Genomic DNA, 13,729 nt, shown 5'->3' with positions numbered 1-13,729 from the left:
CTTCTTTGCGTAGTCATTTCATGTATATGCTCAAAACTGTTCAATTTATTAGACAACACCCTGGTGAATCAGGAAATGTAGAGCATGAGTGAAACTGAATCTCCAGCATCAATAGACACATTATACACCCCAAAAAAATCAAAGGCGTTTTATGTTTTTTTTAATTTTTAAAAAACTTTTTTTATTTTATTTTATTATTATTATTTTTTTTTACATTATCTTCTGTATTAGATGAGCTCAAATGGAACCTAAATGATGGACAAATAAGCCTGGATGTGAATGGATGTCTTGTCCCAAGTGTCTGCTTCAGTTTGAATCCTGAATGATCATTGTGTTATGTGTACAATTTCAGATAACTAGTGTTAAGGTGAACAAGTACAAATCGTTCAAAAACGAGCTTAAAACTGCAGGTGCAATATATTTTCCAATTTGTCCCATGCATGGTCTATTTATGTCAAAAGAAACACTCATAGTTGATGATGCTCTGACGACTGCTAATATGTATTACCACGTCATTAAGCTGCAGTTCTTTACAGGTAATTACTTTAATTTTTACAGGGTATCACGGTTAACACACAGCATAATATCAGCAGTGTCTTCACTCGCCGGACAACTCACTGAAGAACTCAGCCCAGTCATGGCCTTTGTCTCTAAGCTGTCCTGACAAAACTAGTCTGTGGAATTGATGCCATGGCATTCATCTGTACTGCCAAATTTTTGCAGGTGACTGGCAGCATTTTTAGAAATACACTGCGACAGCCCAAGGAATGATGTGTGCACCCGATGAGCGAGCATACCACGATGACCACTGTGGTTTAATAAGCAAATATTACTGGTTTCATGCAAGCCTACTAATTAACGGCACTGAACCAGACCAGATGAATGTTTGCAGGACCAGGCTCAGCAAAGGCGCATCCGTCATAAAAATGAAATAAAGTAGAAGCAAAAATCAACAGCAGCACAACGCAGACTACGAGAACGAGACGTTATAAGCAAGATTAATGTTTACTAATATTGAATATATTTATTTCACTTCCATTTGGTTATTCTGTATGACTCATGGTGCTAACAGTATTCAGTGAAGTCACTTGGAATACGAATAAAAGTCTTTACTGTACACCAGAGCCGCACTCTTTTTTAGACTGCTACCTCGAGAATGGATGAAATTAGCATGAATCAATTTTCATAAATTATGAAATTATAAATTCGATATGTATAGAAAATGAAAATTTGATAGCGTCGTGAAAAAAAGAGAAGATTTTCTTGTACATTTTAGTGTTACAATAATCACAACAGATACCGCCTTAGACAAAAGCTCTCTGTTGTACAGTTTTGCGGAGTGACGTGTTGACGTACGGCACGTAATAGCTTTGTTCAAGGGGACCGCCGGATGGCGCACAACACTCACCGCTCACCCATGTTTCCATATTATTGATCATAAATTCTCAAAACCCAGTGACGTCGTCCAATGGTAAGAATATCACTATGTTGCATCTCGGTTCATGTGCTGACTGAATAGATCTTTAAAAAGAGACTTAGCCATTGAATTGGCGAAATGGAAATGTCAGGACATCCCGTAACCATTCAGGCGAGTATTTACAGCATTAAACCGCAGAGTAATGGCACCCGGGAGTAAAGCGACGCTCCTCTCCTGTTAGTGGGGAATATGTACATAGCCGGGATCTAAGACCTCGTCGGTGGACTGTTGTTTATGGAGTTAACGTAGGAGCCTGCGAATATAAGGGGGGGGGGAGAGAAAAGCAAATCCTGAGTGATGCTTGCAGCGCCCAATCGAGCTCTGGGTTTCATTTTACGGACGCATGTCTAACCAATGGCACCGTGCTGAGAGGTTTCGCTTATTTTGATGGCCGGGTTTCTCTTCTTTGTGTCTGAGCTTTGTCTTATGTGTGAGTTTACTAGCGATAGTCTAGTCACGTCTACAAATCCGAAATGTTCCCAGTAAGGCCTCATAGCGACAGCATCTTAACTGCGAAGTGGGAGAACACGCAAACTCTCCGTCTCTAGCACGTCAAATCCGCTGTTGCATCACTACACAGCTGCAAACCGCCTCTGGAATCAGCATTTGCACAAGAAATGTGTGCCGGGAGCTTCATGACCTGGGCTTTCATGGTCGAGCAGCTGCATACAGGCCTAAGATCACTATACACATTAGAGAGCAAGGAATAGGACAGAAAACAAGTCCATAAGGTGTTATCCTCAGTGAAGGTACTCATGGTCAGGCGTCCACATACCTCTGGCCATGTAGTGAGTGTAACAGACTTTAGATTACTGCAGAACAATGTAACAAGTTATCACACCAGTTATAATGTAAAGTCTACAGTTATAGCACAGAATGAACTATGAGGGCGAAACGGTATTATTGAGTAAAAATCTGACTTGATTGCTTAGTACATTTGTAAAAATTCTTTTTGCAGCGAAACGTGAAAACCAGAACGTGTTGCCACAAAATTATGTGAGAAGAGATGATAGCAGAACCAACATTGCTCTCCAGATCAGTGCAAAAGTAAGACCTGGCATACGAGAGACACAGCGACCACTGCATTGATAATCCAAACTAACAATGATAATTAACAGTAATTAACAATATCGTTTTATCATGTTTTGAAGAGAGAACTCCGTTGTAGACGTTTCTTCTGGCACACCTGCGAATAATACAGCTGGCGTGAGAAATGAAAATAGACAGAAAAATGTGGTAAGACGTAATACAACACCATTTTACTCGTGTTTTCCTCCAGCTTATTACAAAACTACTCTAACGTGGATACATAGTGTTACTGATGTGAAGCACCAAGGCTCCCCCTTGTGGAGAATTGTATATTTACTCTAAACGTGAATGAGTTACAAGAGGTTGTTTCACATCTAAAAATAAGTACAACACCAAGTAAATGACATAATCCCTCATCGTCTTTTTATGCTAAACATTTCCATAAAATGCGAAGACTGACATGTTTTGATAGATAACAGGCAGTTTTATTACACATACCTCATGCCTGACAGCTTTGTTGCTGTTTGTAGTGTTGATTTACCCTGTGAGCATTTCAAACATCTAGAGAGGAAAGAGAAAAGCCAGAGATGGCTCGGAGAATGCTAAGCGCAAGCACCCCAAGGCCAGGCCAGAGAATGAGCGGGTCAAAAGCACAGATGTGGAGGCGGTCACCTTGTTTGAGGTGGTTTCCATGGGGAGGAGTGCCATACAGGTATGCGCCTCTGATCCAGTTCGGACATAAGCACTTGCCTTTTGACTACACAGGTTGGAATACTTTGTAAAAATCCCAGCCTACCAGCTATTCACTTTCTCTTGCTTTGTGGGATGTTGAATATGGATGGTTTGGAGGCAAGGTTGATTGAAGTATTTATGTCTGTTCTGAACACCCTTAAAAGGCTGTGGTGGATGACTGGATTGAGGCTTATATAACGGACAGAGAACCGGCCCTGCTTGACCTCATCAGCTTCTTTATCCAGTGTTCAGGATGCAAAGGCAAACCATTTAAAGATCATTGACAGTAATAATTATTATACGTAACCCATTTTTAAAAATAAATTTGTCTTATTTACTGAGTAATAGTTTAAATGCTCCTTTCTCTAGGGGTAGTAACCGCTGAGATGTTTCAGAGCAAGGAAGACAGTGATGTCATGAGCAAGATGGTGGAGGATCTGGATGAGGTGTGTGTCCCCTCCCTGGCGTCGCGGTTCCCACGGCAACGGCACTATATTTAATTGCTTCCTGCTTTTGCTTCCTCGTGATTCCTTGTATCGGTTTCATTCTGTTGTGCCTCCTGGTTAGTTCTATTACCTTCACCTGGATCTTGTTAGTCCTCAGTTCTAATCCCCGTGTTTGTATGCAGCCTCTGTGAAGTCTCGTCCGAGTTACGTCTGTGAGCTGTTTGTGTCATGTGTTTCCCCTTGTTGACTTGCCCTCTGCCTGTTCTCTGTCTGTTTTGGATGCCTCATTGAGTGCCCTTATGGATTTACAACCTTTGCTTATGTTCTGCGGATTACGACTGCGGACTACCCGTGTTCTCTGTTAAACTGCATTCACCATACTGCATCCGCCTCTGCTCATGCTCGGAACGTTGCAGTATTATCTAATTTCCAAAGAACCCTCATACTTTCATGTGGCTTTATGTTCCTTTGTGTTTTGTGAAGTGTGACAGGTCTTTGTATTACAAATTACAGAGCTCAGGTTTACAGTACAAGAAATTCTTGGCATTCCCATGGATTCTCACTGTCACCTGGCCCATGGACATGGTGTGTATAAAACTGACCTTTCTTCTGAGGCCATGGTGTTTTTTTGAATGTTTTTTTGAGTGCGCAGAAGTATCCTAAATGCCCATCCTTTCCATCCTGACTTTCCCAGGACAGTGGCGAGTACCCTCTCGTCATGTCTGGCATGTATTGGAAGAGGTTCCGCATGCACTTCTGTGACTTTGTCCAGGTGCTCATCTCTCAGTGCCAGTACAACGTCATCTTCGACAACTACCTCTTGAACACCCTCATCTCCCTGCTGACGGAGCTCTCAGCTTCGTGCGTGCGTGCCTTCAGACACACCTGCACGCTGGCAGGTAACTGGGCCATACACCTCCACCCCTCGCGGGAGGAGGCTGGGGGGAATGGGCCGCGGCGGCAGCGGCGAGCTGGTTATCGTGGCTCACGCTGTTCTCTTCTGTGCGTCCGACAGCGGTGAAGCTGCTCAGCGCGCTGGTGAATGTGGCCCTCAGCCTGAGTGTTGGTGTGGACAACAACCAGAGGCTGTACGAGGTCGAGACGGCCAAGGCGTCCAGGAAGCGAGCTTCGTCACAACTGGAGAAGATCCAGAGGAAAATCACTGAGGTGGGGGCAGGAACCCATCTGGCTACTCTCTGCTTCCCTTGCTTTGACAGGAAGTTCTTTTTTCCCCATTTTTGAAATTGATTAGTAATTTCCAAAAGCTGTGGTGAGATACATTTTTCACAGTCAGAGCATGGCATGGTGGCTCAGTGTTTAAGGTATTTGACTAGTAATGAGAAGGTTGCCAGTTCAAGCCCTGACACTCCCGGTTGCCGCTGTTGGGCCCCTGAGCAAGGCCCTTAACCTCAAGTTGTGTTCAGTCATAATTATAAGTCACTTTTGATAAAAGTGACAGGTAAATGCTGTAAATGTAAGAGCTGAACAGTCAGCAGAATAGGTGTATTTCATAAATAGAACAGGAGTTCTCTTCTTGTGTATACAGAATTTGAGATGGACTCTCCTCACCATTCCTGAACTTTTTTTTTGGTTTCTTTTTACTGGTTTTTCAGTTGCAGGACAGAAAGCTTGAAACAGAGGACATGATGGACGCTCTCTTTAAGGGAGTATTTCTCAAAAGATACAGGTAATTTCATCATTGGCTGTTTCTGTCTGTACTTTACTTTTTCCTCCCCCTGGTGTACCACTTTAACAAAGCTCTTCTATGCTTTTCCTGGATTGGCAGAGATGTGATACCTGAGATCAGGGCTATCTGTATGGAGGAGTTGACCATATGGATGAAACTGTACAGTCCAGTGTTTCTGAATGACACTTACCTAAAATATGTAGGATGGATGATGTATGATAAGGTGCGTTTCCTTGATGAAACCTGACTAGTTTCTGTGCACGTATTACTCTGTACTCCTGTAATAACTGTCTTGGCATTTACAGAAGGTGCTTTCCTGGTGGAGTCTTCAGGTCCAGTTTTTGCTCCCATTTCTTCTGGATGAATATAGTTTCAGTGAATGTATAGAAATGTATTACCCTGCATTTCTGAAGATTTACTAGTGACATATGTGTGCTTGCTTTGTTATTAAAAACAACTTATCATGTGTAAACAGATTTTTGAGTGCTTGGGAAAGTGACTTATTTTGTTGCTTGTTTTAATAGCAACCTGACGTACGTTTGAGGTGTGTGCTAGGTCTGCAGGCACTGTACCAGGACGTTCAGCTCAGCTCCAGAATGGACCTCTTCACCAGCAGATTTAAGGTACCACTTGCTTCTATGTTCCCCAAATCATTAGGCATTGTTTACAGATACTGAAATGAGCTTCCCGTCCAGTGAGATGTTGCCCGTTAGCCCAGTCCCTGTCAACATTGTGGGAGGTGTGATTGCACCGCCTTCAGCCGCAGTGGAAAACATGCATCAGGCTTTCCCAAACTGCGTCAAAATAAGTAAAAGTTTCAGCCTGTGCAGAAGGTTGGGTATTAAAGTCAGCGAGCGTCGGCCCCGGTGGGCCGGTGGAGGAGGCCGGTCGTGACCGATGCTGGACTGACAGCTGGTGGAGCCCCCCTCAGGTGTGCCTGAAGCTCAGCATCTCCCGCACAGAGCCTGGAACCTTCTTCAGGGGCTAGGCACCTCCGCACCACTTCATTTACCCAGAAAGCCTTTAGAGGCCAGCAGATTGGCAAAATTCAGATTTAAGATCTCGTTAAGTACTGAGGAGTAGCCCTAACAAGGCTAAATTGTGTACTTTTCCATGAGATTGCTCTCAGAGAGGATAGTTAGTGTTTAGAGGATGCTGTCGGTTCGTGAGAGGGACTCTGGGTTGTTTTTTTGTCTGCAGGAGAGGATCGTCTCCATGACACTGGACAAGGACCACGAGGTAGCAGTGCAGGCCATGAGGCTGCTGATGGTCATCTCCCAGTGAGTCTCCATCGCTCTCTCCCTCCACCCTACAGTTCTCAGGAGGCCATCCTGCCTCACATAGTACCTGGTTCTCATGAGGCAACCCAGCTGTCCAAACGACGCTTTGTTGTACGACTGCCCTCAGTATGGCTAGTGGCAAATACTGCACCTGTCCTACCTCCCATTTTGGCAGGTCATGTGACGACGCACTGAGCCAGGATGACCACGAGCACATGCTGCAGTTTGTTTACGCTTCCCATCGGCCACTCGCAGCTACCGCGGGAGAGTTCCTCTATACCAAGTAATTGCAGCTGCAAAAGCCACTGTAACATGCCAGCCACACAGAAACAACTTATACACTGTCACAAGTAGGATTCTGGATCCATATACAGATCTCATTGCACTCAAGTCAAACAGTAGCGTCTATTTTGTGTTTTTCAGTAATCACACATGATAAGATGCATTAAGAGTTATTTCTGCTCATAGAGTTATACAATGTTGTCTCAGACTCCTCAGTGACCCCGCTGTGCCTCAGCTCAGAGAGGAGGTGACAGAGGAGGACAGAAGCAGGGCGCTGACCCTGGCCAGGATCCGAGCTCTCACCCACTTCTACACTGAGAACCAGGTAGTGCGTGAGGGAACAAACAACGCCTTTGAGCTCCACACGTTAAGCGAGTTGCTCAAGAACAATTAATGTCTGAATTGTTCCTTGGACAATTCCTGCATCGCTGTGGAATTTCTACTTGATATAGTTTCTATGTCTGCTATTAGGAGGGACATACCCATGTCTAGACTGCCACAAAGTGAACCAAAAACTGAGTTTTGAGACGAACGCCTTAACATATCACCTTCCAACCAGAGATGTTGCCTAGGGAGATGCTAAGGCAGACTAGAATAGAAACTGATCTGGATGTGTCCATAGAGTGTTTATAGATATCCACCGACATACAGACAGGGAATTACCTTAACACCGGATATAAGTCTACTTTGCGGGTGCTCGTGCATGTGTGCGTGCTGGTGCCATGGTCCCATGCTGCAGCTGCACCAGCACGTGCTGTATCTGGTGGACAGCCTGTGGGACTGCGGTGGTGCTCTTCTGAAGGACTGGGCTTCCCTGACCTCTCTACTCACAAGCCAGGCCTCTGTACAGGAGCAAGGCTAGTACCTGTTCTCTCACATCACGCCTGCACCGGTCTTCTACCACACTCCTTAAGAGCCCATATTAGAATGTTTTCCCTCTCCTCTGGTGTGTGTGTGTGTGTGTGCGTGCGCGTGTGCGTGCGCTTGTGCGTGCGCATGTGCGTGTGCGCGCTCCACAGCTTTGAGCAGCGACGAGGAGGCTGTGGTCATTGAGGTCCTTGTGGCGTCAGTGAGACAGGCTGCAGAGGGACCTCCACTAGTGGGGAGAAGCTCAGGCAAGAAGGTTGGCTTTGCTCGCCTTCATCTGGAGGACTTCCAGCTTTACCAGCTCCACCACGCACACAGACCAGGGGACACAGCAGGGACTGTTAGATTGCCATTGCCATGATTTCATGTTTATCGACCTGGTGCTGCCTGCTTCATATCAGTAAACAGGCAACATCCAGGTTGTAGTATTTTTGTGCCCTGGCCATTAGCTGCAGTAAATTGTTATTGTTGCACAGTTGAAATATTTATATTTTTGAAATGTCATCATGCCCAATCAAAATATTTTCTTGACATCTACTTTAATTCCTAAATGGTGCCCAGGTGATCATCACAGGTGGAGTGTGTTACGTTTGTGGACTTGTATTTTAGAAGTGCATTGGGCTAATTGCCATGTGCGTTTCCAGTAATGAACCCCATGTCATCCAGAGTTCCTCTGTGTGTGGGGAAGACTGATTGTCTGCGTGCCTCTTTTAAGGTAATTGGTACTAAAGAGAAAAGACCTCAGACCGAGGACTGTACAAAACTTACAGAACATTTCCTTAAGGTGCTACCTGAGCTGATATCCAAGGTGAGGAATGACCTGACCATTTGCTTATCAATCTCTTGTACTCTACTGTTTCTGGCGTGGTGGGAGTGTTCATCTGTCTTTCATTTGCAGTATATAGAAGATGCCAAGAAACTGACCCCTTTCCTCAGAATACCTCAGTACTTCCACATGGACACCTGTGGTGGGGGTGAATACTCAGAGGTGAGGCAAGTTTGCTATCTGCAGATGTAGCAGTAGTTTCTTCAGTGTTCATCATATTTATGGATCGTTTTATCTTTGATAGTACTTGCCCACCTTTGCAGACTCATAGCAGAAAGTTGTGTTCATACGTCGACTCATGCAGTTCATGCATTATAGCTCTGTCATTAAAATAATAGTCTTTGTCTAGCTCTCCTGTATTGAGGCCCCTTCAGAAATATGATAGCGGTCTCTGTAGAGCACCCCCTGCTGGTGAGAGTATGACAGTGCTTTGTGTGGCATTAGGCCGTGCAGGCGTTGCTGACAGGGCTGAAGGCTGCAGTGGACAGACACTCAGAGGCAGAGCTGCTGGAAGCAGCCGCCCGCTCCTACCAGACGCTCTGTGCCAACGACTCACCCTGGCGGCACCTAGCGGTGACAGCCATAGAGCAGCTTGCCCAGCACTGGAGCCGCACGCTGGAGACCTGCCTAGATGAGACACTGAGCGTGAGTACCAGCAGAGCTCAGCTGAGTTGGCTGCGTTGCACCTGCAGAACCTGGGCGTTTGCATTTTAAAGCCACATAGGTCTGGATCTCTCTGAATTTGGGGCAGTGTGTGTCAGCCTGGGAAGGGTGACTTAACAGGTCTGACCACAGTGTTCCTCTTGCATGTCTAGGACGGCGCGTTTGTAGCAGATGACGGTAAAAAAGAAGAAATTCTGTCCACTCTGAAGAAACTAACCACATTCAACAAGTAAGAGTCCATCGGTGAATTTGCGGTCGGACGTGCTGCGGTAGACACGTGCCCTTGCTGTTGTCTTGGGTCTTTCTAACTCCGTCTACAACATTGGGTCCTAGCACTCAGGATCTGTCTAAATGGGGGATATGTGAGCTGGTGTCCAAGCTCCTCCTGGCTGAAACGCGGCACGGGGGCCTGCCCCTAGAGGTAACAGCACTTCCAAACGTCCATCCGCCCGGGCAGCTCTGCAGTGCCATGACGAGGGTTCCAGAGTCTTCTCTCTGTGCTACCTGCAGATCACCACCGAGGCCCTGCGGTGCGCGTGCTGCAGCGTCCTGTGGTGCCTGAACACCTTTGGCGAGGGATCCACCTCCAGGGTATGGACGAGCACACTCCCGCTTGAACTCTCCGAGCGCAGCGAGGTCCCTGTCGCCGGTGTCCATCGGAGTGACAGGATTGCTAATGTTTACGCTCGGGGCAGAATTCAGTCCCCAGTGATGAATTAAGCAAACGTTTCAGGTGTGCTCGACTCACTGTCTGCGCAATTCCTCTATGATCCATCACGAGCAACATGTCCTTTAATCCTGCTGCGTCCCATTTGAAATATCTGCCATGATACCTCCAAAGGCCCCCTGGGTTGTGTCCAGTGGATTTTAATAACGGTGGGAGTAGCCTGTGATTGATCACGAGCCATTAGGAAAAGTAGGTTCAGGTGATGGATTGTAGCGGGCGTAATGGCTACCTTCTTGCGTGAAGGGTCCTGTGCTGATCTCTAATGTGGCGTGGTTATTAAGGCCATGTTTCCATGCAGCGCGCGGGGTAATCATATTTCCCGACCCCTAACCTTTCCGCACTGAGATATTGATGGCCATTAAGAATGCTGTAGGTAAGGGAGAAACATTAAAATCTGTCGGCGTCGGAGGGGAGCGGCAACAGAACAGACGCGTTGGCTCGGCGACCTCCTCATCAATAACTGCCAGCGCCGCCTCTAATTTGAGGCCCAAGCTGCGACTTCGGCCCAATCTGCAATTCTAATGTCAGTGGCATTTGACTCGGAATGAGAGTGAGTCTGAGCGCGGGGGGCGAGTTCAAAATTGGGATATTGTCCGATTAAAGTGAGCCGTTTGGCTGAGTGTGCGGTGGTGGGTAGGTCGGCCTCGGACAGCATGCGCCTACGCGCATGCAAACGTGCACGCCGGAACAGAGGCATACTTACATTACACACGCATGCATACATGCAAGCACACATACACAAACACATGCATGCATGCACGCGCACACACACACACACACACACACACACACACACACACACACACACTCACACACACACACAAACACACACACACACACACACACACAAACACACACACACACACAAACACACACACACACACACAAACACGCACACACACACACACACACACACACACACACACACACACACACAAACACACACACACACACACACACACACACCATGGCTGTGTCCAGATCACCCCACTCCCCTGCCCCCCAAGGAAAAAAACAAGCACAAAAACATCACTGCTGCTATCCAGTCCATTATGATTCGGCTTGTTTGCGCAATTTGAAGCTGAAAGCAGTTTTACTTGTTATTGATTTTGACTTCAGTTTTTACATAATTAAATTCAGACTGCAAAAGTTCTACCGATGGCACCTACAGAGAACAACCTGTTTTATAGTGGGTTTTGTGTGTGTGTGTGTGTGGATGTAGGAATTTGCCCTCCATCAGAGAACTCAGTTACGAACCTTTTGTGAAAAGTGCCACCGTTGTCTGTCGCACCCTGAGCAGCTGGTGAAAGAGCAGGTATAGTAGCCTCTGTCGCGGTCCCTCACCTCACACATCTCCAGCTCCTAGCTCTTGGCCTCAAAGAACTCCAATACAAACAACAGCCTGTGGAATTCAGTGTGCCTCATGTGTGAAACACAGGTGTTATGTGAAATTACCCACATTGTATAATTCCTGATACAGGCCCATGGCTCTTGCTTTGGGCTGTCTGGACTTGATTAGGCTCTCTGTCCATGCCAGAGCTCACCTCCGATTGCCTCTAATGGAGATGACGTGGGATGAAGGCCTATGCTAAAATGTTCTGGTTAGGGTGTGCGTATATTGTATTGCTCTGTCGCCATGCTCTTTATATTCTTTGGGACCTGTTTTTGAGAAATAAAATAGAATCTACATTTTAAAATTTAAAGTGTCCTAATTTTTTAAAGCCATATCTTCCAACAGACCAGTTGGTTTTATGCTCCCCACTGTACTCTGCTGCGGGGTACATGCTGTACTCTGGCACGTGTGTGTATACAGCATGTGTTTCTGTGTTCGTCCTCTCATTGCAGGCGTTCCTGTGCTTGAGTGACGTCCTGGTGGCCCACAGCCACCGGCTGCAGGTGTGGGAGGGGTCAGCGGGCATTCCCCGCCTCTACACACCTGAGCCCCGCCTCCAGAAGGCCCTGCTCAGCTTTGTGCTGGAGCGCGTCTTCACCGGCCCCGAGGCAGACAGCCACAGCAGCAGGGGTACTGTTCCCCCTTCTCCTGCTCTCTCTCTCTTTCGTATCATACATTCTCAGGTCTGACATCCTTGTTGCAGATGCGTTGCTCACTCCGGAGTTGCATTCAGCGTTGAGCAGAGAACCTCTATTGAAACTTTTTTTTTTTTTTTAAATGGTTACCCAAACGGATATTGGTGCAGAGTCACATGGCATGTGATGTTTGAGCAATGTCTCCTTGAAGGTCTTAGAAATTCACAAAGCACAAACTCCTTTGACTTTTTCTTTCGAAAATGTTGTCAGGGACACTTTTAATAAAGGTCAGTATTAAAGTGAACTCTGATATACTGTTCAGTAAGTGCCATCTGTTTCCAGCAGATGGCAGTCTACCTCTATGGTTTACACAGGGATAAGTATGTTGGTACAGACAAGTCGGCTATTAACACCATTTGCTGTCATTTTTGACTTGACAAGGGCAATCTTTTTGTTAACTTATTAGTTTTTAATATTAATCTTATTTTATGAACTTTTTAATTTACTTTAACAGAACTTGCACAGAAAAAATAGGCAATACAATTTAATGGACTGGCCCTAAATGAAAAAAGATTTTGGATAGATAATCTAGGTTTTAGTTGGTCTTTAAAACCAGCCCTGTTTTTTTTTTTTTTTTTTTTTTTTTTTTGCATTGTTAATATTTGGTAAAATGTTTCCTTTTGAAAGTTAAATATGTATTTAATGTTGCACTACAAATGTAGCCTATGTAGAGGACATACATTACACAGAATTACAATTATAGCATATGATGGCTATTATCATGACACACCTTAAGACCAGATCATTTAATAAAATATCTACTGCATTATGAAAGGTGTGTTGCTTTAGTTTGCTTCAGGAATTTCACAAATACACGAGACCCCAACTAATAATAGATATTTGATTAACAAAGAGTGACTATAGCAAACCTGCCTGGCTCATGAATATTTCAGGAATCTCTTGTACTGTTTTGGCCAGAGTCGAACCCCTTAAAAATACAATATAGGCTTTTGAAGATAACCCAATTAAAAAGCAATTTGACCATATGATTTCTCAGTGTCCATAACAGTGTTACAATCTCCTCAATGAAGTGATGGCTTCATGAGCAGCCCAAGTCAGACATGCTTTTCTGGGGGGAAAATGCAGTTACCTTTCGCTAACCTAAGGACAACGTTTCACTTATGAGGTTAAGGACTGCATGGCTCTCCTCTCCCTTTACCCCCCCCCCCCCCCCCCCCCCCCCCCCCCCCCCCCCCCCCCCCCCCCCCCCACCAGGCGGTGAGAGTGAGTGTGGCACACACAGGCTGGAGGGCTTGCACAGGAGGAGGGAATCTGCTGGACCGCCTACTGTAAGCTGATAGTGCACGGCGTGCTGGAGATGAGCATGGCTGCCGAGGTCTTCAAGCAGTACGTGAAGGTACCGCCCAGGCGGCTGAGTGGCCTCACCCCGAAACCCCACTTGTCCTGGAGTTGTCTGCTAAGATTAGCAAATACTTGGGAATAGCGCACAGTGCTGGGAATTTGCTGTGTAGTTTTGAATGAGAATTCAATACGGCGTTAAATTAAAAAAAGGGGGCTTTGTTTCATATTTGAATGAAATAACACATTCCAGCAGCTTTTCCTGGTTATTTAGGTTCTTTAGGGAAGTGAAAGATATGGTCTGTGGATTAATGTCAAATGGCTAG

The 13,729-nt window shown here is 45.8% G+C and overlaps 2 protein-coding genes across 2 annotated transcripts in view; both read left to right on the top strand.

Annotated features, from left to right (window-relative positions):
- si:ch211-218d20.15 overlaps window positions 1–1,132 on the top strand; it is a 3,310-nt gene extending 2,178 nt beyond the window's left edge. The window contains exon 8 of the mRNA XM_027032698.2: window positions 559–1,132. Coding sequence (XP_026888499.2) covers window positions 559–664 — 106 coding nt within the window. The 3' untranslated portion in view covers window positions 665–1,132. The remainder of the gene's footprint in view (window positions 1–558) is intronic.
- A 193-nt stretch (window positions 1,133–1,325) lies between these two features.
- The window catches only part of si:ch211-269e2.1 (cohesin subunit SA-2), a 17,992-nt gene continuing 5,588 nt past the window's right edge, over window positions 1,326–13,729 (top strand). Inside the window, 27 exon segments of the mRNA XM_035522766.1 lie at window positions 1,326–1,471; window positions 2,436–2,524; window positions 2,629–2,713; window positions 3,072–3,218; window positions 3,403–3,499; window positions 3,608–3,684; window positions 4,198–4,269; window positions 4,379–4,583; window positions 4,700–4,851; window positions 5,298–5,371; window positions 5,471–5,594; window positions 5,896–5,994; window positions 6,572–6,651; window positions 6,827–6,934; window positions 7,141–7,258; window positions 7,673–7,790; window positions 7,953–8,056; window positions 8,516–8,608; window positions 8,699–8,788; window positions 9,071–9,271; window positions 9,442–9,518; window positions 9,623–9,710; window positions 9,800–9,880; window positions 11,239–11,331; window positions 11,862–12,039; window positions 13,320–13,375; window positions 13,378–13,461. Of these exon segments, the coding sequence (XP_035378659.1) occupies window positions 2,484–2,524; window positions 2,629–2,713; window positions 3,072–3,218; window positions 3,403–3,499; window positions 3,608–3,684; window positions 4,198–4,269; window positions 4,379–4,583; window positions 4,700–4,851; window positions 5,298–5,371; window positions 5,471–5,594; window positions 5,896–5,994; window positions 6,572–6,651; window positions 6,827–6,934; window positions 7,141–7,258; window positions 7,673–7,790; window positions 7,953–8,056; window positions 8,516–8,608; window positions 8,699–8,788; window positions 9,071–9,271; window positions 9,442–9,518; window positions 9,623–9,710; window positions 9,800–9,880; window positions 11,239–11,331; window positions 11,862–12,039; window positions 13,320–13,375; window positions 13,378–13,461 (2,742 nt within the window). The 5' untranslated portion in view covers window positions 1,326–1,471; window positions 2,436–2,483.

This window comes from Electrophorus electricus, chromosome 25 (genome assembly GCF_013358815.1).
Source record: "Electrophorus electricus isolate fEleEle1 chromosome 25, fEleEle1.pri, whole genome shotgun sequence".
Classification (NCBI taxonomy): domain Eukaryota; kingdom Metazoa; phylum Chordata; class Actinopteri; order Gymnotiformes; family Gymnotidae; genus Electrophorus; species Electrophorus electricus.
Note: the sequence above shows the minus strand (reverse complement) of the source record. Positions and strands in the feature narration are given on the sequence as shown.